This window comes from Doryrhamphus excisus, linkage group LG2 (assembly GCF_037039965.1).
Source record: "Doryrhamphus excisus strain RoL-2023G ecotype Guam linkage group LG2, RoL_Dexc_Guam_v1.1, whole genome shotgun sequence".
Lineage (NCBI taxonomy): Eukaryota > Metazoa > Chordata > Actinopteri > Syngnathiformes > Syngnathidae > Doryrhamphus > Doryrhamphus excisus.
Genome location: NC_136358.1, coordinates 19,261,299 through 19,288,516, shown reverse-complemented (window position 1 = coordinate 19,288,516; position 27,218 = coordinate 19,261,299). Strand labels below are relative to the sequence as shown.

General features: G+C 41.7%; 2 protein-coding genes across 2 annotated transcripts in view; one reads left to right on the top strand and one right to left on the bottom strand.

The window, feature by feature from the left end:
• Positions 1 to 1,197: 1,197 nt before the first annotated feature.
• Positions 1,198 to 4,900, bottom strand: pax4 (paired box 4). Its single transcript, XM_078789165.1, has 6 exons — positions 4,867 to 4,900; positions 3,324 to 3,454; positions 3,033 to 3,248; positions 2,875 to 2,965; positions 1,369 to 1,458; positions 1,198 to 1,301 (listed from the first exon to the last, which is right to left on the bottom strand). The coding sequence occupies exons 1-6, from the start codon at positions 4,898 to 4,900 to the stop codon at positions 1,198 to 1,200; spliced, it is 666 nt and encodes a 221-aa protein (XP_078645291.1).
• A 3,679-nt stretch (positions 4,901 to 8,579) lies between these two features.
• The window catches only part of snd1 (staphylococcal nuclease and tudor domain containing 1), a 144,138-nt gene continuing 125,499 nt past the window's right edge, over positions 8,580 to 27,218 (top strand). The window contains exons 1-10 of the mRNA XM_058078020.2: positions 8,580 to 8,826; positions 9,742 to 9,891; positions 10,616 to 10,736; positions 11,803 to 11,884; positions 12,982 to 13,142; positions 15,439 to 15,530; positions 15,887 to 16,045; positions 16,209 to 16,315; positions 17,233 to 17,323; positions 23,602 to 23,706. Coding sequence (XP_057934003.2) covers positions 8,752 to 8,826; positions 9,742 to 9,891; positions 10,616 to 10,736; positions 11,803 to 11,884; positions 12,982 to 13,142; positions 15,439 to 15,530; positions 15,887 to 16,045; positions 16,209 to 16,315; positions 17,233 to 17,323; positions 23,602 to 23,706 — 1,143 coding nt within the window. The 5' untranslated portion in view covers positions 8,580 to 8,751. The remainder of the gene's footprint in view (positions 8,827 to 9,741; positions 9,892 to 10,615; positions 10,737 to 11,802; positions 11,885 to 12,981; positions 13,143 to 15,438; positions 15,531 to 15,886; positions 16,046 to 16,208; positions 16,316 to 17,232; positions 17,324 to 23,601; positions 23,707 to 27,218) is intronic.

The window sequence follows — 27,218 nt, the reverse complement described above, 5'->3', positions numbered from 1 at the left end:
ATGTTTAGATTGTTTTTTTTTTGGAAGCTATATGTTTCCCAGCAGACTCTGTTCTGCTCTGGTTGACATGAACTTCCAAACGCTATAAAAAGAAATCCATAGAACCTTAATCAGCTGTGGATCTATGATTTATGCAAAGTAATATCAAATATACTGTAGCTTTTAAAAAAAATTAAACCTGTCTACAATTGTTTTTTTATATACTTTAATTCTTCAAGTGAATTCAAAAGTGAAGGAATCAATGCAGAAAAGTGTCCTTTGTCGCCCTCTGCTGGTCTTCATGCGTCCCTGCTGTGCTCCACTGGCGGGCTGCTGGTTTTCTTCCAGGTGGGACACACAGGAGACAAGGGGGACAGAAAAACAAGTCCTGTCTTCTTCTAGTCTCTGCACTGCTGCTGTGTTTGGCGTAATGGTGGACCAGATCCTGGGTCGGGTGACGGGGTCCAGACTCAGATCCTCCTAAACCCGGAGACAGTATTCCAAAGAAAGATCTGTGACTAGTTTTTTTTTTTTACGATAGCTCCTCAAAAAGTGCAGAGTGAAGACTCTTGTCCTGTAGAGGATCTGTGACTTTAAATACTATAAAAAACAGCAGAGCTCTCCTGTTATAAAGTCAATCTCTAAGTAGTAGTCGGTCCCAACAAACAGCAAAAAATGCTCTTGTCATATCAAGGATCTTTGAAGATCAGTCATTCCTTAAAAACAGCTGACCACTCCTGTCGATCCAGCTAAGCAGTAAACGCAAAAGTCCTCAAAAACAGCAGAATGTGCCAAATGGAGAATATGTGAGTATTTATTTTTAGTATGTAGTATTTTTAGTATGTTTTACTATACTGGCTTCAGTCATGCACGAGACAAACCTCTGCAGCCTTTGAGGGACGTCATGTGGGACATTCCAGAGGGATCACAGCCTACAAGGGATTCTCCATTAGGGAACGTCATATGGAATGGTCTGTAGGACACTCCAGAGGGATCACAGCCCACAAGAGATGGTCCGGTGTCCTGCCATGGATGGCTGTGAGAAGCTGCGAAGGACAAAAATATGTGAGTATTCCGAAAAGTCGTTCCATATACTCTGTAGTAAGTACTCACTACTTTGTTGGATTTCCCGTCTCCACCTGGCCCGCCTGTTTGAGAACCACACCTTTTGAAGACACCACCAGGAAGTTACACAGGAGAAAGAAAAGATGGAATCATCTAATATGAGGTTTGGACTACTTTGATAGTGTCCTCTGGAAGATGGATCTCTTTGGAGAGCTTCTCCCGAGTGTACAGGTCCACGTACTGACTTTGGGAGAACTCTGATCCGTGAGGGAAAAAATATTAAGGTGAGAAGTTCTGGTTTCTTTTATTAACATTGCAAGTCACCTTTCTCCAAGATGTTCATCTGCTCCTCAGTGAAGCTGGTCCTAGATCTCTGAGGGATGCCTTTTATCTCCATGGACGTGCTGGAGAAACCTAATGGAGTCACAATATTAGGTACATCTCATCCTCAGAACCGGCAGAGCGCCCTGCATAGAGGATCTTTGCCGAGCAGTAGGTCCTCCAAAGCAGGATCTTTGATCAGTGTTTTTCCTGTTGGTCCTCAAAAACAGCAGAGCACTAGATTCGGCCCTCAAAAACAGCACCGTAGTTATGTTATATAGAGGATCTTTGATTAATATTTTTACAGTAGGTCTTCAAAAACAGCAGTCATCCTCATACAGAGGATATTTGACCAGTGTTTTTTCCTGTAGGTCCTCAAAAACAGCAGATCACTTCTGTTATGTAGAGGATCTTTGATGAACGTGTTGACAATCCGTCTTCAAAAACAGCAGTAGTCCTCTCATACAGAGGTTCTCGCGTTTTTGCTGTGGGCCCTCAAAACAGCAGAACTGTCAAATAGAGGATCTTTGACTAAATTTGTACAGTGCGTCTTCAAAAACAGCAGATAAATAATTTCATATCATAGTCTTTAATCCTTGAATACAATTTTAGATTGGGCCCTCAAAAACAGCAGAGTAGTCATGTGATATAGAGGATCTTTGATTAACATTTTTATAGTACGTCTTCAAAAACAGCAGATAAATAATTTGATATTATAATCTATCATCTTTGAATAACATTTTAGATTAGGCCCTCAAAAACAGCAGGCTAGTCACGTGATATAGAGGATCTTTGATTAACATTTTTACAGTACGTCTTCAAAAACAGCAGATAAATAATTTCATATTATAATCTTTCATCTTTGAATAACGTTCTAGATTAAGCGCCCAAAAAGAAATCTTGTCATATAGAGGATCTTTGATTAACATTTTTACAGTCTTCAAAAACAGCAGTCATCCTCATAGAGAGGATCTTTGACCAGTGTTTTTACTGTAGGGCCTCAAAAACAGTGGAGCACTCCTGTCATATGGAGGATCTTTGATTAACATTTTTACATTAGGTCCTCAAAAATAGCAGATGAATCATTTCATATTGATAATCTTTAATCATTGAATAAGTTAAATAGAGGATCTTTGACAAAATGTTTACAGTACGTCTTCAAAAACAGCAGATAAATAATTTCATTTCATAATCTTTCATCTTTGAATAACATTTTAGATTAGGCCCTCAAAAAGTAGTCATGTCATATAGAGGATCTTTGATTAACATTCTTACAGTAGGTCTTCAAAAACAGCAGTCATCCTCATATAGAGGATCTTTGACCAGTTTTTTTACTCCAGGTCAGTGGGTCCTAAAAAATAGCAGATGAATCATTTCATATTGAGAATTTTTAATGGTTGAATACGATTTAAGTCTGCAAAAACATCAGAGTGCTCCTGTCATATAGAGGATCTTTGACAGAAGGGCTCTCAGAGGATATTTGCATTTGTAAAAACAGCAGAGCCTTACTGTCTTGACTCCTGCAGGACGCTTTGATGTCCAGCCATGGTGCTTCTTGCTCCAGTGGGATCCGTCTTAAAATGCGATTGATGGAAGACACCTTAAGGACACAGGATGCATGTTAAGTGTCCTTCATCAAAGGGGGCAAGTGCGTCCTTGCGACTTACGCTGGGCACCTTGGAAGCCTTGCAGCTCCTCCTGGCCAGGAGACTATTCCTAATCTCCCAAGCAAAAATAGACGGATTGTCCCGTTTGTGCTGAGCGATAGCGGCGATGACGGCAGGGGTGAGTAGTCGTGGTCTGCTCCCGCCAATGGTTTTTGGTTGCAGGAGTCCAGTCAGTCTGTAGCGGCTCAGGATCTTACTGACGCAGCCTGTGGACACCTGAAGAGACACTCGCTAAATGAACGTTTATGGTCAATGGTTGGTTTATCATGAAAAATTTCTACTGCAAAGTACCCTCAGGATCCTGGAAATCTGGCTGGGCCGGACCCCCTCCGAGGCCAGCTCCACCATTTTCCTCTTTTTGGAGTCTGGAAGAGGTCTCCCGTTGAGGAAGATCCCGCCAAGCTGGTTCACATTGCCACCACCTTTTGAAAAACAGTGCAGGACCTCCTTAAAAACAGCACAGTGCTCCTTTCATATGAAGGCTCTTGGACCAGCATTTTGTGGCCGGTCCTCAAAAACTGCAGAGCGCTTCTGTCAAACCAGTCAGTTTTTAAAAACCGCTGTAAGATCTTTTTCTGGCATTGTTACAGTGGGTTCTTAAAAACTCGCTAGTGAGTTCTCCTGTTATATAGTGGATCTTTGACTAGCATTTTTGCAATAGGTGCTTAAAAACAGCAGCACACTTCTGTCATATAGAGGATCTTTTACCAGTGTTTTGGCAGTAGGGTTTAAAAAAACAGTTTGAAGATCTTCAACTTGCATTTTTGACCAGAGGATCTTGGACTGGCATTTTGTGGTCAGTCCTCAGTCCTCAGAGCGCTTCTGTCATATGAAGACTCTTTGGAGTTTTTCCAGTAGGTTTTTAAAAACAACTGTAAGATCTTTTACTGGGTTCTTAAAAACAGCAGAGTGCTTGCCTCATATAAAGAATCTTTGACTGCAGTGGGTTCTTAAAAAATGCACAACCTCCTGTTATATAGTGGATCTTTGACGAGCATTTTTTGCAATAGGTGCTTAAAAACAGCAGCACACTTCTGTCACATATCTTTGACTTGTGTTTTTGCACTCGGTTCTGAAAAATAGCTGGACAATCTTCAACTTGCATTTTTGACCAGAGGATCTTGGACTAGCATTTTGTGGTCAGTCCTCAAAAACTGCAGACCGCTTCTGTCATGTGAAGGTTTTTAAAAACAGCTGTAAGATCTTTTACTGGGTTCTTAAAAACAGCAGAGCGCTTGCTTCATATAAAGAATTTTTGACTGCACAACCTCCTGTTATATAGTAGATCTTTGACAAGCATTTTTGCAAAAAAGTGCTTAAAAACAGCAGCACACTTCTGTGACATATCTTTGACTTTTGATTTTGCACTCGGTTCTGAAAAATAGCTGGACAATCTTTGGCTAGCATTTTGGGTACTATGGTTTAAAAAACAGTTGGAAGATCTTCAACTTCCATTTTTGACCAGAGGATCTTTGACTAGCATTTTTGCATTAGGTTGTCAAAAACAACGTTGCTGAGCACTTCTGTCATATACAGGATCTTTGATTTGTACTTTTGCAGTAGGTTATTAAAAACAGCAGAGCGCTCCTGTCATATAGAGGATATTTGACTGGTATTTTTGCATTAGGTCTTCAAAAAGTTTGTTTTTGCAGTAGATGCTTAAAAACAGCAGGACGACTCCTGTCATATAGTGGATCTTTGACTTGTGACTTAAATGTTCGGGTTGTCCAGCCTTAAAACAGCAGCACGTTTGCTTGTCTGACTTACAGGATCTTTGTTTTTTTCCAAAAGATTCCCAAAAACAGCAGCATGTCAAGCAAAGAAACAAACTGACCTTGATTTGTGTGCTCAAAACGTGTCCCGCACATTTTCCAGGTCAACCACAAAGCGGGCGAGTCCAGCCGAGAGCGAGCACACCTTGCTGGGGAAGGCTTCAGGTGATTTGTGGGGAGTGGGGCGTCCCTCTGGGGTCGTTTATAAGCACGGTGACGTTGGAGCCGCCACTTGCAATGTCAATATTGGCTTCAAGAGGGAGGCTTTATATGAGATGATTTGCTTCCCAGTGGCTTTTAAACAGGACAGGATGTCCTTTTTTCCCACCCAGTGCTCTATCACAACTAAATAAGGAGCAATGTGCCCAAAAACAGCTAAAATCACCGTATTGTTTAGATTTACTTGGATTTAAATCCAATGACTTACACCGGAGACTGTGACTACTCATGATCAAACTGGACCTCTGACAACTACTTCATCTGTAAATATTCATCATTAAGTCTGTTGTTATGGTAATTGATGCAAAATGGATGAGGGCTAGCGCTGAAACGGAATTGTGTTGTGTGACGTTTGCTGTGATTGTGTGCATGTTGAAGATGGATTCAACCATAACCATAACATATTACTCTGGTATAGTAATGGTTTTATTTCATTTGAACATGCATCAGATTACAATTGAATGCATCACATAATCACTTCACAGTTCCACATGTCCAAATGGAGTAGGAAGAAGCAAAGCTTATTAAATCCTAGCCCTCTATTTGGTACTTTTACAATCAGTAACTGTTACATTTGTTCACTTCCTGCTTTCCAAATATAGTTTTTTTTACTTTTTTAAAAAAAATCTTTTTTTGTTCACTTCCTGCTTTCCTAATATATATTAATTTTAATTTTTAAATATTTTACTTAAAAAACATTTTTGTTCACTTCCTGCTTTCCTAATATAGTTATTTTTGAAGTAGGAGGTGATATGAGCATACGATGACATAATGGGTACCATAGTAAGTGTCAATATAGTGATATATATATATTCCAAAATATGTATATATATAGCACATCATGACTGGTTCAAGACTCATCATCCTTGTATTTAGCAAATGTATTTTATTTATTAATTTATTTTAGAATTTTTTATTAATTTTTTTTTAGTTTTTAAAATTTTTTACATTTTTTTTTCTCATCTACCAAAGTACGAGGTGATATGACCATCCAATGCCATAATGGGTACCACAGTAAGTGTCAATATAGTGATATGTATAGCACATCATGACTGGTTGAAGACTCTTCATCCTTGTATTTAGCAAACATCAACTGCTTGTATTGTTTCTTGAATTGGCTCATCGTTGTGCATTGTTTGAGGTCCTTACTCCATTTTGATTCCACATACTGAAATGCTATGGCTTTTTAACATACTCTTAGCATATAAGTGTTTCAAATTTAATAGTTTTTAATAATGACACTTTCAATAATGATGGATAACGTTCATGGGGATTAAAGCGTTTTTCATGGTGCGTTCAAGTACCTCGGAGATGTTTTTTCCAAAAGATGCACAGCCAAATGATATATATACGGTGCGTATTTCTTGTAATTTCCATGGGTGGTGAGCCTCCAGCCTGCAATGCAGGATGAAGACTCCCTGTTCCATAAAGCAAACACATGCAAATGCGATCGCCATATGGTAAAGTGATTTTGATAAATCATAAATCCATCCCAGAGTGCCTTTATTACGTTGTCTCTCAAACACACCAAGAAGAAGCAGGGAGGACGTTCCTCCGGAAAGGACGCATAGGGGGGCACAAAAATCACCCACACAGATGTTGCTTGGGCAGCCCAGCTTATAGATAAAATGTGCAGTAAACGTCCCAAGGGGGGATATTTGACGAGCAAATATTAGTCCATGTGGCTTCAGACAACACAGACGCACGGCGCGGCCTTTGGGTCTGTTTGATGACTAATTGAATATCATTACCGGGCTCCACAAGGCGTCCAATGAGGGCAGGGTATGATTTTAAGATGCCATATGCTCCAAATTATACATTAACCACCGCGGAGTAGACAGCAATACACGATGCGTGCAATCGTGGCGCTCAGACGGTTTGGGTCTCCTTGACGACCAACGCAGCGCGAATATAAACCCGCCAATCGTGTTTATTACAGTCTGCTCCAAGCTGTCATTGATTTATTATGTTTTACTGCGTGGAGTGCGTGAGCCAAATAACACTAATGTGACCGTGTGTGCTTAAGAACGCGCCACTCGATCTGTGCGTAAATGTCGCTCAGGCTCAATTTGGTGCACTCGAAAGTGCTCCGAGATGTCCGCCAAATGTGAAAACGTATGAATAACACAACCCGGGTGTTTTTTTTAGATGTTTTACGCGTAAATATACCTTAGATGAGGCGACAAAACGATGGGAAATGTGTGTAAACCATCCGCGTAAAAGCGCACCATTTAAGGTGTGCTGTGCGCAAAGAGGCGCCTGAAGCTGCACCTTTGCTTTCACTGAACAAGCTTAATTAGTGCGTTGCCTTTTCTTTTCATAACAATACGTTCTTCACTTGTGTAATGTGATGCAAATAAAATGTATTTACGTCATTTTTTGGAACATTAATGCTTATTTGTGAATGATTATTCTTATTATTATTTGCGTAATTGTTTTAATGTGAGTCAGGCAACATGTTTTACTTTGATGTTACATTTTTAAGGTCAACAATTTCCCACTGAAAAATAATCTTTTAACAAAGAAAATGCCATGTGCCATTTCCACATATTTTCTAAACAGAAAAACATATTTACACCAATAACAATTATAATTAGAAAATCAGGATACAAATCACTGACATAAAAATGTGCTTTTTTTCTCCCAGTACTGACATATTAAAATAATATATAACAGTATATCGCATGTTATTTTATGTATTTATTCACATATTTATTTGTTATGTAATGTTTGTTTTGTGTGATTAAAGCAACACTTTTCCATACTTGCATTGCTGTATATTATTATTTCTTTACTTCAAAACAACCTCAAAAGTCATTTGTTGAAAAAAAAAATTAAATTCCATGTTTTTCTTTTTCCATAAAAATACAAATAAATAAGCAAATTCAAAATAAAACACTCTCAAAACATAGAAATAATTAAGATTATTTTTATTGAGGCATATTTTTAAATAATTGGCTGACATATTAAAATACTATGACATTAAACAAGATGTCTTTTTTATGTAAAGCTTTCTAAGGCTGACTTTGGACTTACATTTACATCCACCAACTCCTACTCAGTTTTTTTTTTAAGAAAATGTATTAAAACATTCAATTTAATAATCGTTGTGATAACTTATGCTTGGTAAAATGAGAATAATAATTAAAACAAGTCTTACTCATACACAACACGTTTTTTTGGGAATATTTTTGGAATATTTGGACAATCTTCCCTGAGTTTCCATGTTCCTTTTACATTTACTAGTATGTGTACCAGTTATTAAATGAAAACAAAGTTAAAAATTAAATGTAACATTTTTGTACGTAATTACATCACACCCAAAATAGCCAGACATAAATTATTAATAAGATAAGAATGAATTTTTCATGATAAAACAATTATTACTTTTATTCTGAGGTGTTATTTGACGTGCTTCTTATCCCACACTCCGTGAACGCAGCATTAGCTGGGGTTATGCTATGCTGACGTGTCTCACATGCTAACCCGGAAGTACTTTTTAACCGCCTCCATTCACTCCCAGTCATTCTGTGGCGGGAAGTGACGTAACGTGTATCTGTCACAGTGTTCTTCCGGTATAAAGTGTGTGTTGACCAGCCTTCAGCCTTTTTCTCCTGGCTTTCTGGAGGAGCACCCACCGGCTCAGTGTTCAAGCTTTTTTTTTGTTATTGCCTCGCCTGCCTTACTTCTCTCTTGCGGCGTCACCCGAACTTATAAACCCGGTGGACATGGCATCTGTTTCGGCTCCATCCCAGACAGCCTCGGCTGCCTCTGCACCTCTCCAGAGGGGGATAGTTAAGATGGTAAGTCCCCCCCCCCTCCCGCATGTGTAGACGTGTGAGTGCTAGTTAGCAGGCTAGCTAGGCGACACCGACACGTATACTTTATTGACATAACATTCAATCACATTAACGTGACAGCGCATGTTTGTACCTCGTGCATGCTGGCGTCACGAGCAGCATGCCGAGTGAGCCCAATTATTGCTATCACTAGCTAATATTGGCTAGCCCGCTAACAACCGATATACGTGTGTTTAACGTTCTGAAGTGATTTTAAACTATTGTTTAATACCCAACTTTACACATGTGTACAGAATGTTTTTTTATATATAGGTGTACGTCAGGGGTGCAGTGGGTTTAAAGGGCTAACTGGCATGGTAGGTAACATGCTAGCAATTAGCTGCAACAGATGTGAGCTTTCCCAGCTAACTAAAATGGGTGGGTGGAGAACTTTGAACTTTTCACTACTTTTCTGCACTTTTCACGACTTCAGTCGTGTCCTGCGCCCGAGATCGAGTGCAACACGGCGTGTTAGCCTAGCTGGGGCTAATTAGCATACATGCTGGGACCTTAAAACTCGCTACAAAGCTGCGTATTTCTGTTTTTGTATGTTTTTTTAAGGTATATGTATAAATGCATAAGTTGCAAATTATTATAGCTTCCAAATTATTATAGCTTCCTATTTCTATTTCCAACCACACCGTCATCACTCGCTCACTACATGATTACATCACATTAGCATCATTTAAAAAGTGCTTTGGGATGATTACTTTTATCTCCCTCCCATCTTAGATCAACACTGACCCCCCCTCCCACCCCTCATTATATCTGTTTACACAGATTCACACAATGCCAAGGTTGTCACCCTCTTGGTACATGGTCGCCATAGCAACAAGCTCATCCCGGCGTCTCTCCTCACTATTGTTGCTTTCCCTCCAGGTCCTATCGGGCTGCGCAATCATCGTCCGGGGTCAGCCTCGAGGTGGTCCGCCCCCGGAGCGTCAGATCAATCTCAGTAACATCCGAGCCGGCGCTATGGCGAGACGAGCGGCTCAGAGCCAGCCAGACACCAAGGACACCCCAGACGAGGTGGGTTGTTTGTTGACGAGCTCATGCTGAAATAATAATAATAATAATAATAATAATATTATAATGACGGGCCCATTCTGACATTATATGGGTTTTTTGGAGTCTGTGTGAAAGAATATGCTAAGCTTTTTCCTGCTTGGGAGCTAGGATGCTGCCTGTGTTTGTTGTGTGAAAGCGCACACACAGTTCAGGCATTGTTCCTTTGCTTTGCTTTCTGTGTGAAATACTCAACGGATAGATGCCAGCTCTGTGATACGGCCAAATTTACAAAAATCTGTGTGAAGGATTCTCCTGCCGATGCTGCTTACTGTTGGATTTACATGGTGCAGTAATCTCCCGCCATGTTGAGTTTTACAGCTCCATGCTATAATGGATTTTTCAAAAATATATGAATTGGTAAACATGCTATTTTGTGTTTATTAGTGTGAAAATATGCATATGTAAGCAGGTTTTTGCCAAATTAAATATTTTTCAAGCGCAAAAATGTCCAAATGAGTAAAAATAAAAATATAAGGCATTTGGAAGACTCATTGAAAGATGTGATCATATGTGGTGTTCTACACTGGTCACTAGGTGTCAGTAATGTTTAATAATCTGACACCAGGTACAAGAATCTCAAACACGGGAGACTGTGAACCCCCCCGACGTAACTTCTTTTCTTCATTTTCTGTGCGAAAGCCGTCTAAGCTAGTGTGGTAAGATAACATTGTCTCTGTTGTTGCAGCCGTGGGCCTTTCAAGCCAGAGAGTTCCTCAGGAAGAAGCTGATTGGCAAAGAGGTTTGCTTCAATGTGGAGATCAAGACCGCCCTGGGCCGGGAGTACGGCATGATCTACTTGGGGAAAGGCGAGTACGCTCGGGCCTTAAGCGGCAAACTTGCAGAGCAAGAGTCTTCATTGTTGTCGTATACACTGCTAAAACACACACACGCTAATGTTAGCCTACGCCAGGGGTCTCAAACTCACTTTACCTGGGGGCCACTGGAGCTAGGGTCTGGGCGAGGCTGGGCCGCATAAGGTTTTACAAAAAAAAAAAGCGCATTTATAAAAAACAGAAAAATGAATAAACTTTGCTTTGGTTCCGATTTTTCTACAAGAAAAGCTCCGATAAAACATTCCACTGTTCTCAAATATCTTCATTTTTATTTTTCTACACAAAATAAGATCAATAATAAAGAAAATCAATCAATCAGTAATAAATAAATATAATAATAATAAAATGACAAATAATTAAAAATTAAGAAACCACATATAGTTGGTGGGTAGACTAATTATTTTTTCAGATTAAAATTAACAAAGCATTTTTAGAGCCCTGTAGACATGACAAAACACGCCGATAGTCATTTATACTCTTTATTTTTATATATATGTATATATATATATATATATATATATATATATATATATATATATTTATTTATTTTTATTTACAACATATTGCGCAACTGCAGGGTCTTGTGACACATGCTATCTTGCAAACTAGAGAGCTAGCGACCTAAACGGTAGCCTCCAAGTTATTTCCTTTTAAACTTAAAAACCCCAAAACTTACCACTTCCACACGGATAGGGAGGATAACTATTAACAGTTATTTAACCTTTAACATGAACATTAATCAAACATAATAATTTTTTCTGGGTACATGATACCATACAGCATCCATATCAAACTAACATCAAACTTTCATATCAAGGCGGGGGCCTCAAACTAGGGTCCTGCGGGCCACGTATTTGAGACCCCCGGCCTACGCTGTTGCTGTGTCTCTGTCCTGGATGAGTCCACAGGCACCACTTTGCTGCAGTGCTCCTTTTATTTACACAGGAGACCCTTGTACTGTTATTTCTGTTTGAGCGTAAAGTGCAGTAAAAATGCATCGGACTTGACTTCTGTTTCTATTTTTATTTTTTTCTTCCAGATATGAGCGGCGAGAACATTGCTGAGTCTCTGGTAATCGAGGGCCTCGCCACAGTGCGGAGGGAAGGAATCAGAGGGAATAAGTGAGAACCTTTCCCGTCTTAATAGTTGGAATATGCACAACATTAGATCACCAAAAAAAAGATAAACCAAAGCACAACTGCAAACGTATACGAGTGGGTGTATTTTGGGATGTTGCGTAACTGCAGCTGGAGTCACTGCTTTGTAATTAGTGCATTCCGAGCCCTGTATTTACCCCCCCCCCCCCCAGTGTGGCAATAGACAATGCTGCAGTGCTGCACACATTAAAATATAATATTTTTATGCCAATACAAACATGGCCTAGTTGTTACAGTGGTGCTGAATGAGTTCGACATTGCTTTCAGTGTCCAAAGTGATCATGTCTCCGGTGTCCACATGGTGGCAGTAGTGCTCTACCTTTCTTACCCCCCCCCCCCACATCATAGCTTGTCTATATATGTGGTATCAGCATCAGTTATTTCATCTGTATCCTCCAACGCGAGACTGTTTTCTACATTTATTGTGGGCAATGATGCCCTACAATGTCAGCAGCGCTAAATGCTTCATCAGCGGCTCCGACTCATTGTTCGTTATCCACTGTGACTTCACATGCTGATGGAGCATTATGATGATGATAGTAGTCATGAATGATGATGACCACTTTGGGCAGAGGAAGCCAACATGTGTTCTCAAGATGATTGCCGATCGAGGGAAAATGGTCAGCGGTCATTTATACCTAAATATTAGACCAGGGGCATCCAAAGTGCGGTATGGGGGACATTCGCGGGCTGCGGCTTTGCTTATTAGTCCGTGGAACATTCTGACAATGTAATTTAACAAAGCAAAAATCAGCTTTGGCATGATTAGTAGTTGCAAACACGACCGCTTTCGATGCTGCTGATGTTGGCGGAGGTTGTGTTGGTTGCCATCTTGGGGCTGAAATCAGTGCGCCCAGCAAAGAATGTTTAAAGTGATCAAAATACTGTAAGCATTATTGAAATTATTAGTACATAGTCATGGCATTTATATAAAACCATAAAATGTTGGAGGCTTTTTAGAGGGCTCTGTAGTTGAAATAGGTGTCCCATTCCGTACACGGCTAGCTCCCTCATGCTAAGTGTTTTTCTCTCGTCTTTTCTTCCTTCTGCGTTCATGGCAGTCCTGATCAGGTCCGACTATGCGAGATGGAGGACCAGGCCAAGTCTTCCAAGAAGGGCATGTGGAGCGAAGGTGGCGGCGCGCAAACCGTCCGTGACATCAAGTACACCATCGAGAACCCCCGCAACTTTGTAGACTCCTTGCACCAGAAGCCCATCAACGGTAAGAAAAAAAACAAAACACAAAAAAAAAAACAGCGTCCCAAAATTTGCTGCCAGGCAGCTCTGTCATAAACACCTAATTTGGCCCGAGTACGCAGGCGAGTGGGAGGGGAAAGGAATGAGGCTAATGGCGCCCAGCAGATCAACCTTCAGCGGCTCATTCTTGCAGAGGTGTAATGTGCCACTCGATGCTGTTAACAGCGGCTCAGCTCATTGCACCGACCTACCAGCAAGCCGGCTAATGAACAAGAAAAGAGCCTCTTCATTGGCTGCGCTCTTCTTTTTTTAACCAAAGCCGATGCACTGCAGCTGCTTCAAAGTGTAAAGTGCAATTTAAGAGCAAATTGACTTTGGTGCAGGTGACTCTTATCCCATATTGGACTATTTTCACCAGTTTCAAATGCATCTCAGATGCCACAATTGGACTGGAAGTGCATTAATCAAAATTTCAACAGTTTAAAAGTTTGGTGGGAACACGCCTTTTTGGGGGTCTGTTTGACTGAGTTCCTCTAAGAAACTCTATTGTGAACTTGGTCTCCTTCCAACTTCTGCACTGTAGCTCTGCACTTGTTCGACATAATAGATGCTAGGCCTGTCACAAGAACGGATATTGCTAGGTGAGTTAACTACACATCATAATGCAAGTGCACTTTATTGGAATGGGACTGATGGGACAGGGAGACTGAATGACTGACAGGAGATCAGTCATCCAGCCTGTTTGAGTGGGAGAGTTTTATTTTAAGATGTGTTGTGAAGCCTGAACCACAATAGGGAGAGAGGGGAGATGATTGATTTTCCTGAGGTTGGGTGCTCATAAACAGGCTCCAGGGACAGCTTACCCCTTGTTAACACTTAGATGCATAAGTGGGTCAAAAATGACCCGGTCAGGTTGTTTTCTTGAAATATCTTCGTAATGACAATTTTTCATCATTTCATATTCCAGGTATTCCTAAAAAATTTTGCTATGATACCATTCACATTTTTAACTTACCTTTTATAAATTTTAAGAAATTGTAGTTTTTGTTACAACCCCAACCTTTCATAAGTGGGTCAAAAATGACCCGGTCAGGTTGTTTTCTTGAAATATCTTTGTATTGAAATTTTTTCATCATTTCGTATTCCTAAAAAAACATGTTTTTAATATCATGCCATTCACATTTTGAACTTACCTTTTATAAATTTTAAGAAATTGTAGTTTTTGTTACAACCCCAACCTTCCATAAGTGGGTCAAAAATGACCCGGTCAGGTTGTTTTCTTGAAATATCTTTGTAATGAAATTTTTTCATCATTTCGTATTCCTAAAAAAAACATGTTTTTAATATCATGCCATTCACATTTTTAACTTACCTTTTATAAATTTTAAGAAATTTTAGTTGCTACCCCAACCTTCCATAAATGGGTCAAAAAATGACCCGGTCAGGTTGTTTTCTTGAAATATCTTCATAATGGAAATTTTTCATCATTTCATATTCCAGGTATTCCTAAAAAAACATGTTTTTAATATCATGCCATTCACATTTTTAACTTACCGTTTATACATTTTAAGAAATGTTTGTGTTACTACCCCAACCTTCCATAAGTGGGTCAAAAATGACCCGGTCAGGTTGTTTTTTTTGGAAATATCTTTGTAATGAAAATTTTTCATTTCATATTCCAGGTATTCCTAAAAAAAACACATGTTTTTAATATCATGCCATTCACATTTTTAACTTACCTTTTTATAAATTTTAAGAAATTTTAGTTTTTGTGTTACTACCCCTACCTTCAATAAGTGGGTCAAAAATGACCCGCATGTATTTTCTATGGAATCCAATCGGAACCTTTGATTCTTATCAACTTTGGCTGTCAGGAATAAATTAACTGTAGATCACACAGACTATATCAGAAGTCTCCCCCTTCAGGAAGATTATTTTACACATAAAGTGCTAATACAACAAGTATTATCTTCATATAATATTGTGTATGTATCTTTGTATTATCAACAAATTAGCCTACTTTATAACTAGCTGACACTAGCTGGCTAACATTACTATATGTACTGTTGGCTATTACTCTTTTGCGAGATACACAGCTGAAATGGTCCTACAGATGCTGGATGAAATCATTCTTGTGTGGTCCTAAATATAATACTAAATATCATACAAGTGATTATTCCTAACCAAAATGGCAAAATTGACATAAAAAAGCATTGATTCTAGTATGGGTCATTTTTGAGAGTAGGGTCCAGTCACTCGTGCATCTAAGGCTTAAAGTCACTTTTACCTAACAGATGACTTAACTCCACACTCTCCCACAGCCATCATCGAGCACGTGCGTGACGGCAGCGTGGTCCGTGCCCTGCTGCTGCCCGACTACTATCTGGTCACCGTCATGCTGTCTGGAGTCAAGGTAACTCGAGCGCCATTAGCGTCACAAACACGACCAGCACATGTTCCTAGCTTCTAAAAAAACCACTCGGTGCTCGTTTTTTGTTCCGCCGCTGCAAAATGTTTCAATCAATCTGTTTTCTAAATCTCCGCCAATGGACCACTCAAGGTAATCTTCCTCACTTGAAGACATGACACTGCTGTCGAAAAGCTTTTTTCACCCCCTTCGGTGGCATCTGTTTCTCTGGTGCTTTGCAATGCGACATCCGCTTTAAACAGCTGTGCGTGAACCGCAAAAGACGTCGCCAATGAAAAATAAACACACAGGCTTTTCTTGCTAAACGACTACCCCCCGCCTCCCAACCCCCTCTCCTCCAGTGTCCCACGTTCAAGCGGGAAGCAGATGGCACGGAGACGCCGGAGCCTTTTGCGGCCGAGGCCAAGTTCTTCACAGAGTCCCGTCTGCTGCAGAGAGACGTGCAGATCATTCTGGAGAGCTGCCCGAACCAGGTCATCCTGGGAACTATCCTGCACCCGGTAAGACGTGTTTGCAAACCTGTGAAAAGTGTGAATTCAAGTATCTCGAAACGTTCTTAATATGCAGCAAAATGTCTGCCACACCCCCTCCAGCAAGGCTCAGTAGAAAAGTGAGCATGGGTTCTTTTAAGAAAAGCGTCTTTTTGCACTTTTTGTCTCCCAGAACGGCAACATAACAGAGCTCCTGCTGAAGGAAGGCTTCGCCCGCTGCGTGGACTGGTCCATGGCCGTCTACACACAGGGAGCTGAGAAGCTCAGAGCTTCTGAACGGTACCAAACTGCTTTTTCTTTCTTCAGCTACAGAGCATTACTCTTTGAATGAAGTCAAAAAAGGGCTGCATGGTGATGTAGTGGTTAGCGCGCAGTCCTCATAGCTAGGAGACCAGGTTTCAATTCCTCCCTCGGCCATTTCTGTGTGGAGTTTGCATGTTCTCCCCGTGCATGCATGGGTTTTCTCCGGGTACTTCAGTTTCCTCCCACATTCCAAAAACATGCTAGGTTAATTAGCACTCCAAATTGTCCATAGGTGTGAATGGTTGTTTGTCTATATGTGCCCTGTGATTGGCTGGCCACCAGTCCAGGGTGTACCCTGCCTCTCTCCCGAAGACAGCTGGGATAGGCTCCAGCACCCCTGCGACCCTCGTGAGGAAAAGCAGTAGAAAATGACTGAATGAATGAAGTCAAAAGGCACAAAAAAACACAAAAATGACCTCAAAAACACTGCAGCTATGCCGCTTATCCTCACTAGGGTCACTGGTATGCTGGAGCCTATCCCCGCTGTCTTTGCTCGAGAGGCGGGGTCCACCCTGGACTGGTGGCCAGCCAATCACAGGGCACATATAGACAAACAACCATTCACACTCACATTCATACCTATGGACAATTTGGAGTGGCTAATCAAGCTAACATGTTTTTGGAATGTGGGAGGAAACCGGAGAACATGCCAATCATCCAGATTGCCATCACAAAAGAGGAACGTGTGTCCTGTATTGTGGATGATGATGTTTTGTGAGTTCCTTCAGCATCATTAATGGTATCCAATCTATGACTCCAACATTTGGACACCACATCTAATTCCATTGCGCAAGCAACTGCGTATATATTTTTGGCTGCTACTGTTGATTCTACCCACTCACATGACGCTACTTCTAGTGAGTTTTACACTTCTTTTTTTTCCCCTCCATTAGTTCTGCTAAAGAGCGTAAAGTGCGTATCTGGAAGGACTACGTTGCACCCACAGCCAATTTGGACCAGAAGGACAGACAATTTGTAGCCAAGGTGAGGCCCTCAAGTGGCTTTTTTTTTCTTCTTTACATTTTGTCTTTTTTGTTTCTTCCCGTCCGCCCTAAGGTGACACACGGCGCCGCTTTATTTCCAATGAAAGCCTTTTTTGAACAGAGGGGGGAAAAAAGTAGCACCAAAGACATGAATAAAACCTGACCCCATTTCCCCTCCCCTGACACTTGTTATGTTCATATAAACAATCCTCTCCTCTGGAGCTACGGGAACAAAAGCTTTACTGCAACCTTGAAACGGTGCCCCTGTCCAATTAGGCCCAAATCGCTGGCTCATACTCCTAAAAGCCAAGAAGATATTAGCTTTGGAGGTTATTGCCCGGGGGCCTTGGGGAGGGTAAAAAGTGTCCTTAATGCAGAGTACAGTGTGGAGAGTGCACTCCCTCCTACTTGTCAGCACATATTAGCTTAAATCAAGGGAGATGGACACACCACTACATCTAATTGTCAGTGTAAAATAATATTATGACCTTTGCAACAGAGTGGAAAAATATCATTAAACATCTCAAGTACCCCCCACTTTTATTTTTTTTTAACTATACTGATAAATTCATGGCTTGCCTGAGGGTTACATAAAAGGTTGCTTTGAACTTGATCAAGAGCGCTCCCGCATAATGATGCAAAAAAAAGAGGAGGAGAGGTGAGATAAAACATTTATATCGCCTGCGTGAGTCTGATCTCCCAATGAGAGGCGAGGATGTGAGGAACACACGTGAGATCGGGCTCTTTTCAGGTACCACGGTCGGTACAAAAGCCGACGCCTTCACTGCCGGCCATTTTGACACATCTTTCAAGGCACATAGATCATTGTTCTATGGCGAGGTAACCACATACGCGCATGGCTCGAATGTAGCATTGGTCCTGACGAGCCTTAGCTGCCCTGTAAGATGACTGGCAAAAAAACCCAATAATAATAAGTAGGAAATTTCCATCTGCTTTGGGCCTGGCATGTTCCTAAGATTAACTCCCCTGCTGCATGACAAAAGAATCAGCATGATTTGTATAATTAGGGCTGTCAGATGATGATTTTAATCAGTTTTCAAATGATGAGGAATCACCATTTGGCACTATGTGTGTAATATACATGTGTATCTTCGCATGTACTTTTTTTTTTTTGTACTTTTTCTGTAATAGTCGCACAACATCTAAATCACACCGACAGGGCTGTTATGAGCCTAGAAGTGGTTGCGTTCAAAGTCACCCCAAAATGTGGATTGAATGCAAATGTTTTTTCCTCTTTCTCTTTTTTTACCATGCTAACTGTTTAGTAACATATAATATATACAAGCGTAACAAAATAACTACTAGTGATCTACTAATAAGAACACATAATTGCATTAATTGCAATCATCTGCATTAAAAAAAACACAACATAAACTGCTAGCAAAGAGGTCAGTCTGAATTACCAATAGGATTTCACAATAAAGGCTGTAATTAGTCAGTCTCGTCATATCTTGAGGTAACCTTGTTGGAACTGCATTTCCTTTTCTTTGCAGTTTTCCGACTTTTCTCAGAGTCCTCAATTTTCATTTGTTCATCAAATTTGTTTTCTATTTTTTTGTGGACGTATTTCTGAGCAAATGCAGCAAATTGTACTTTCGCACTAAAGAGCTGTGGTTTTCGGAGTGTCAGTGAATGCACCTCCGGTGTGGTCTTGTGACAACGAGGAAGTGTCGTTCCCAGGGTGGCGGGATGAGAGAGGTGTTTGTGAGTTGGAGATGTTTGTACTTCCGTACAAAGAGCTGTGGTTTTCGGAGTGTCAGTGAATGCACCTCCGTGTGGTCTCTTGTGACAATGAGGAAGTGTCGTTCCCAGGGTGGTGGATGAGAGAGGTGTTTGTGAGTTGGAGATGTGTTTGTACTTCCGTACTAAGAGCCGTGGTTTTCGGAGTGTCAGTGAATGCACCTCCGTGTGGTCTCTTGTGACAATGAGGAAGTGTCGTTCCCAGGGTGGTGGATGAGAGAGGTGTTTGTCAGTTGGAGATGTGTTCGGGTCAGAATGAAGTTATGAACAAGCGGTAGACTCTGACTGTGTGGGGACGCCATTTTGGCTTGACATGATGAACATGTGTTTATGACACAAAAAATTAGTATCATTGAGTTATCACGTTAATGTGCTATTTTTGACAGCCCTATGTACAATGAATAAATAATACAGTAAATTATACTATTGTACTACTTGGGTTATTGGTTTATCACCTGCTTTTTATATGTACATCCCTCATAATAACCCTCAGAAGTGAATAAATATGCTTATAATAAAAATATGCTTATGCTTATTTCCTCCATAAATGCTTTTTTCTGTGTGGGCTTTGAATAGCACACCTTTTTAATATGAAGTTAAGTGGAAGAGAAATGAGGGTCGTCCTGAGTAGCAGCACAACTGGGTCACAGGGGATGAAGAGAAGGTCAGGACGCGTACTAGTCAGAAATTAAAAAGTCACTTAAGGTGTGGGGGGGTGTTGGGGGGATAGATGAAAGCGGGCCGAGTTGGTCTGTGGCCCAGTTTTCAAGTCAAGAGGAGGAAGATTACTGCTACTACGTGTCGCTGAGCTTTGCCAGCAGAAGCCTTCAGGCTGCACAGCTAGCGTGAACCACCCCCCCCCCCCCCAAATGGTTTTGGAAGCATTTGGGTGTCAAGTCGTGTGTGTGTGTGTGTGGGTCCTGCACGGTCATAGAAGATCCTGGCCACTGCAGATGTCATGCAGGCGGTGTGTCCTGAGGGTGGCAGTAGAGCGCCGCCTCTCGGAGTCCTCAGCAGAGACCATGAGTCATGCTGGATGCTATTTGTCTCTTGATGGCAGACCCTTTTTTTGCAAAGACTTACCCGCTTCCGTCTCGCCACCCCCCCCCCCCCCCATCTTGTGTCATCATTTTCAACAACCCGCTCCCCGATAATTAGGTGATTTACTCGTGCAGGCCACATATTGACCTTGAGTTGATGTGTCATTAAATCTCAAACCCTCCACCTTGTGTGTCTGTCATCCCCGCGGTTACTCCATGATTTAACGTCGGTAGTGAATGATTTATGTGGAAAACAACACTCTTGTACACACAAGGGTGAAAATTTGTCAGCATATTTTGCCGGACAATGACCTGACACGGTATCGCTGTTATTAAATTGGGATGGCGTTAGAAACCTGAGCGAATCAGCTTCAAGGAGACAAATCAATACAATCTGAAAACGTTGGTTAATATAGAAAACCTATGGAAGGGGCAGAGTGTTTTTAGGCATGCTTGATGCAAGTGTTTCCAGGAGGCTATTGGGAACATTGCTCCAAGATCGTGAAGATGGCGTCACCAAGGGCATCAACTGTCTGGAACTGATGGCCATTTTTATCAACTTCCTTGCCGTCCATCTAAATATTCTCTATGGGATTGAATCGGGAATATGTTTGAAATCCTTGATCAAGCTAGCATTGAGTTACCCCCAGATCATGATTGAACCCCTCCCCCCCTTCACTGTGCCCGGTAGTGCTAATATGGTTGCTATTACCTTACGTTGCGTTACCCTAACGCTGCAGGAAAGAGTGGGAAAAGTTCTCCTCCCGATTATGGCTTAAGTTTACAATCAATACATTCTAGGCTAACTGGTTAGCCTGTTAGCTAGCTTAAACATTTTCAAATAGGAAGTACTCAGTGACAATGTGAGAGTAAACATATCATGTGTTGCTTTTTGTGTACTCTATTGGGTAATATGGGTGTAAATGTGACTATAGGGATCCCCAGATCATGATTGAACCTCGTCCACTGTGCCCGGTAGAAACCATCTCAGATGGATCTCCTTATGCCAGTAACGTTGGAAGCCATCTGGGCCGTCAAGGTTATAAAATGTATTTCACGGGACCTTTCAATGTTTGATGTTCCCTGGCGAAGAAGTCGAAACGGGCAGTTTTGAATTCGTCTTTTGTTTTGAAACCGATTTCCCACAGATGCTGTGTGATGGTTATTACGCTGCAGTCGGCACCAGTAAGGGCCTTTTATTTGGGTCCAGGACAGTTCTGTGTCTTGATGGACAGCCAATCGGATCCTCTGGCTTAGTGCAGGTGTCATTTTTTTGTGGGGGAGTGGTCTAAAACATGATGTTTTTATTGCATAATGCTCAGGATGTTTCCAAAATATAGACTGGCTGCCTGAGGCCTTTCTTATGCAGCTCCACTACTCGACCAGGAGGGCATGACCATGTGAATGTGTTGAATTTTGAGCAGATTTAGGCTTTTATAGCATACGGTCTTAAGCTTTTGATGAGGTGAAAACAACCTACTTCAGTTTATTTTTTAATGTTATTGCTCCCTTTCTTGCTTTTGCGTATTATATCTCTACTTAAAACCCACTATTCAACTGGTCTTGAAGGGGTCTGTATGTTGTCTTGCTGGAAAATACTTTCAAATTGGGATATATTTTACTCAGCACATTGTCCGTGTCAAATCCTGAGTCATTCATGTCAAAGTCCACGTCGAGTTGCAAGTCATTGATATCGTCAAGTCCAAAGTCGTCCAAGTTCACCTCTGCATCCAAGCCATAGAGGGCACCATAAATGTGTTTGGTTTAGCTTTGTTGGGTGTAAACAGACATGAGGGCGGCATCACTTGTGGCCTACTTAAAAGCCTCTTCCTTCCGGGCACCCCCTCCTCCCCCTTCCATCTCCACACCAAACTCTTTCCTTTTCTCGAATACCGCTCATTATTTATTTTTACCCTGTCATTTCATTTGTATTCATGACTTTAAATGACGACTTTTCATCTAGGGGGAAGATTTGCATAATTTCCCTGCTAGACTTGTGACTCAAGTTATTTGGTGTCTCTGCGGGGGGAGGGTCCCGCGTGGCGTGTTGTGTTAATTCGGCAACCGTAGTAAGACGATATTTTTGTGACCAACACATCTGACCTGCTACTTAAGAGGGAAAAGTAGAACAATGAATCACGTTTGTGGTTTTTAATTAAGTGGAGGCTAGCTATGCTAATGAAGTAGCGTCAGAACATTCTAATTAGTGTTGTCAGTCTTCTTCCTGGCCACTTCCCAGTTACGACGAAGCCAAGGCCTTCTTCAGAAGCTGAGCCAATCCAGGAGGCTGATGATGCCTTCGGGAGCATCTTTTTTTGGAGGCGGACATCCGGCCACCACGTATTTCATACAAGAACATAATGTTAAAGTCATAGTTGAAGTTGTGTGACGTCCCCATCAACAGTGTAGTGCGTCAGCAGTCAACCCCCCCCCCCCCGACTTTGACGCATGAACAGAGTTCTGGATGGTTTTTGGTGGGTCGGTTTGGTGACAAAACTGAGCAGAACTCTGGTCCCGGGATGAAGTGGAAGAATCACTGTAGATGCACATCATTTGCTACACAAATCCAGTTTCATTGTGTTGCGTCATAGTCTGAATTTGCCTCTTCATGCTATTTCTCTTTTGCTTTTAAGTTCTTTTCTTATGTCATTCAACATCAGCTATCAGCCGTAGTGTACCTTTTTTTTTTCCTGGCTTTCTTCCACATCCTCCTCCTCTGTAGTTGTGGCGCCAGAAGCCCATTACGAATGATGTAACTCCATTTTTGTTTTTTTTTGGGACAAGTTAGTTCCTCCCTCATGCCAGACAGTTTTCAAGCTAGTGGCGTCAGTAAACAGATCTGCAATCGTGGGCAGGAAGAATGCCAAAATATGGTTGCTATTACCTTACGTTATATTACCCTAACACTGCAGGAAAGCGTGTGAAAAGTTCCCCTCACGATCAGTTTATGACTTAAGTTTACAATCAATACATTCTAGGCTAACTGATTAGCTTGCTAGCTAGCGGCCGTCTTGAGTCCCTGCAGCACAAGACTTGTGCAAAGTGTTGTAAATGATGAATAATCAGAGTATGTGTTATTTCATGTCTTAAAAAACATATTAAAGTATTTTGCAAGCATATGTTTAAAACTACAGTCTTCATTCGCTGCTTCACACTTCAAAGTTTCACTCTGGCAGTTACTAATCAACGCATTTTCATGGTTGATTATGGCTATTACTCAAAAAAGCATTTTCAAATAGGAAGTACATCATGTGTTATTTTTTGTGTACTCTATTGGGTAATATGGGTGTAAATGTGACTATAGGTGTGCTATCACATGTCTAAAGGGCTCTAGAATGTTGCAAACAGGTTTTGTATGCGCTAACATAAAACACTGTAAAGCTCTACCCCCCCCAGGCTTGATGCGAGCTCGGCTAACTCGGGGTCGGTTCGAGATAATTAAAGTTGCATAACAGCGGATCTTTCATTCTTCTTGCAGGTGATGCAGGTGGTCAACGCCGACGCCATGGTGGTCAAGATGAACTCCGGCGAGTACAAAACCATCCATCTATCCAGCATTCGCCCCCCCAGGATTGAGGGAGAGGTAAAAAAAAAAAAAAAGTCTCCTGTGATTCTGTTTGTTTGCTTTAATCATGTTTGTCTGCATCAATGTATGCTAACCCACTCACCTGCAAACCGATCGTGGGAACACGGATGTGCACAAAGCGATGTTGGCACACGCCCAGTGTTTGCAGCATTGCAGAGAGCGATACTGCTTTCTCTCGTTTTAAGGTTAAAAGAAGAAAAAAAAAAAATCCCAGCTACACGTGTGACTGTGCTGCTTGGTTACCTTGCATGGCAACCTTCAAAAACATCAGAGCATCAATAAAAAGGCCAGAAAGACATGAAAAAGGGAGCGAGATGTCTCCTGAAAGTAGTAATAAGAACTATCGCTTGGGCTTTATTTATCCTGTTTTTTTCTATGATCGCCATTCATCCTGTGAACCACCGCTTTTTTTCCCCTCTACTGCCAATCACTCCCGGCATTCGTTTACCCCCCCACCCCCCACACACAGCAGGGATGCAGACTGTTGTCCCATTATTGAGTATAGTGCACTGTTGGCCCGTGTTTGTTCCGCTCCCTTTTGTGGTGTCCATGCCTCTTCTTGGTCATCCAACACGACTACATCATTTCACAATTTAAAACCAGGCTAAGAAGAAAAAGCTAATTTTTGTCCGTTTGCTGCAGGGTGCTTGCATTAGCGACACTTTTTTTTTTTTTTCCCCTCCCCTCAATAGAAGTTGTTCATTGGCCTCCTGCTGGGGTTTGTTAGCGAGAACTCCAATCCTTGGAAGCTCCTGCCTGCAATCTTCCAGTCTGTCACCATGGCAGCAGTGCAAAGGAGTGATGCCTTGCTAGCCCCGTTTACTGCTGGCTCATCGGAACTTTTTTTGCTGTCACGCGTCATGAAAAATAACAGTGTACATTTGGTTTGGGCAGAGCTAGTTAGCTTTTTTTTTGCTGGTTTTGGGGGGGTCAGGTTGAGTGACAGGTCTTAGCGGGTGTGTTTTTCATCTCGACATGTTGGGGAGTGAGCTGGCGTCTCATTGTCAGACTTGGACAGACACACCGGAGGAGTGAAGCGCCGTTTTTGAGTCACGGTATTCTTAATCATTGCTGCTAGCAACGCTAGCTGCTCTTTTGTGCAGTTGGAGTTAAAAAAAAAAATTAATTCGCACCACAATATTAGTTTCCACTTTTGGGGGTCGCCAAACCCCCCAAAGTGCTGGGGTCTATGGCCACTTATTACAGTTGACAACATTAGCTTAGCTATGTGCTACAGTGCTAACATTAGTAATTTTTTTAACAGCATCACGCTAGGCTAGCCTGTTCTGCATCTAATGGACGGATGGCTATCAGATTTATTTTACGGTGTGTAGCAAAGCCTGCTGGAACATCATTAAAAGTACATTTTATAATAATATGGATCTTTTTTAAAACCAAAATGAATATGAGTAAGCTGGAACAGGTGTGTTGATAAAGCAGCTAGACAGGGCGAGGATGTCAACTCTCGAGAGCCAAGATGGAGATGCCAAAAAAAAAAAGTGACAAGAGCGGCATGGTGAAATGACAAGACTAAGTCTGAGCACATCATCCAGAAACTCTGCTAATGCCGCCCGGGGAAAGCTCACAGAGAGAGGAGCAGAAGATCGTCATCGCTGTGTCTCTTCAGCGTGACCCAGTAACAGCAGTTTGCGCTCGCTATCCTGGGGGGTGGGGGTGGGGGGGGGGCTCTGTTCTATTTGGGGTAAATTCCCTTCGTTCCAAATTACCCGCTTCTGCTCAGGAATGGTCTTTGACTATTGCAGAGGCATGGCACTTTTTTGCTGGATGGTACAGTGGCGTGAGGCTGCGGGGGGGGGGGCAGGCTTCAGCACAGGGAACATGAAAGGTGAAGTGATGACTCATGGGTACGACGGCGTATTGTCCATACATGAACACTGCCGTGTTGGCGGCGGTGCACATGACTCAGGACTTGGGCTGCTCCCGTGTCATCTTATCCCAAATTAAAGGGTCAACACATGTCACGCCAGGCTCGGGGGCGAGGGGGTCGTGTGGCAGGATGGTCAAAATTGGAGGGAAGGAGCAGGAAGGAGGGATGACACATAGGGAGCGGGGGGGACTGTTATTAGGCAAAAAATGGCAATGAAGCTGAACATTTCTATTCTGTTTAAAGCGCCATACCCCGCTATTGGCTCCCCAAGCTTGAATGGCCAGCAGCTGCCACTAGGCACGTTTACATGGACCCAAATATTCCAATTCCATTCGGGTTATTTGCTCAAACAGAAAGAATGTAACCTTTGTATACACAGCATTTCGAAAGAAAAGTGCCAATCCGAATGAATATATCGGGGTGGAATATTCCTTTCCCCAATCCGAAAGGTAATGGTTTAATTTCATTTGAACATGCCTCCAGATTACAATTGAGTGCATCCCATAATCAGTTCACAGTTCCACATGTCCAAAAGGAGTAGGAAGAAGCAAAGCTTATTAAATCCTACCCCTCCATCTGGTACTTTTACAATCGGTAACTGTTACATTTGTTCACTTCCTGCTTTCATAATATAGTTTATTTTTTTTTTACTTTAAAAAAAAATTCATTCACTTCCTGCTATCCCAATATAGTTTATTTTTTTACTTTTTAAAAAATATTTTTGTTCACTTCCTGCTTTCCTAATATAGTTTAATTTTTTTTTACTTTAAAAAATGTTTTTTGTTACAATCAGTAACTGTTACATTTGTTCACTTCCTGCTTTCCTAATATAGTTTAAGGTTTTATTTATTTTTTTATTTATTATGCGCCACTTGTTCATCATATTTGATGGTGAACTGAGAAACTGCTCAACCACATCTGCAATTTCAGGGAGGTTCCTCAAATCACGTCCATCTTGGACCTAGCAAGATCCTCCATTGTTGACGGAGGTCTGCACTTTTGCATTTCAATCACTTGGTTTGCAGTACATTCCCAGTTTGAGACCGGAATACAAATCAGGCGACAGCGTTTGTGGAAAAATGTACCTGATAATATGACAGTAATAATAGTGAAGGGAAAAGCTGGAGCCGCGTGCAATGATGCATCGCCATGAAACGTGCTTATCCCTACTTGAAAAGCTCACACAAGCCCTGAACACTGCGAACTAAGTGGGCGGGCACAACATTTAGTCACTGGTGAGGCAAACAAAGCTCTCTGTTTGCTCATGTTTACTCCAAACAAACCAGCAAAGAAGACAAACAAGAGAATAAAAACATCGTCGGTGCTGCCACGTGTCGGTCTGACAACAATTACTGGGGAGGGGCGGGGCTTAAGGAAGCTAAAAGGCGAAGTCGGAGGGGCTGTCACACTTGATCAGTGCACTTGTATATGCTAGCATTTGGCCACGACGGCAGCCTGGCTTGCAGAACGTGCTAGCAGACGACCGGCGGCATATTGCATTGTTTGGTCGGGAACTGGACTCTTCCTGTTTGATGCAATCGTTAGCATGAAAGCTACAAACACAAAACAAAACTTCCCCTTTTAGTTGACCGGGCACGCAACTGAATGGACACGTTTGTCC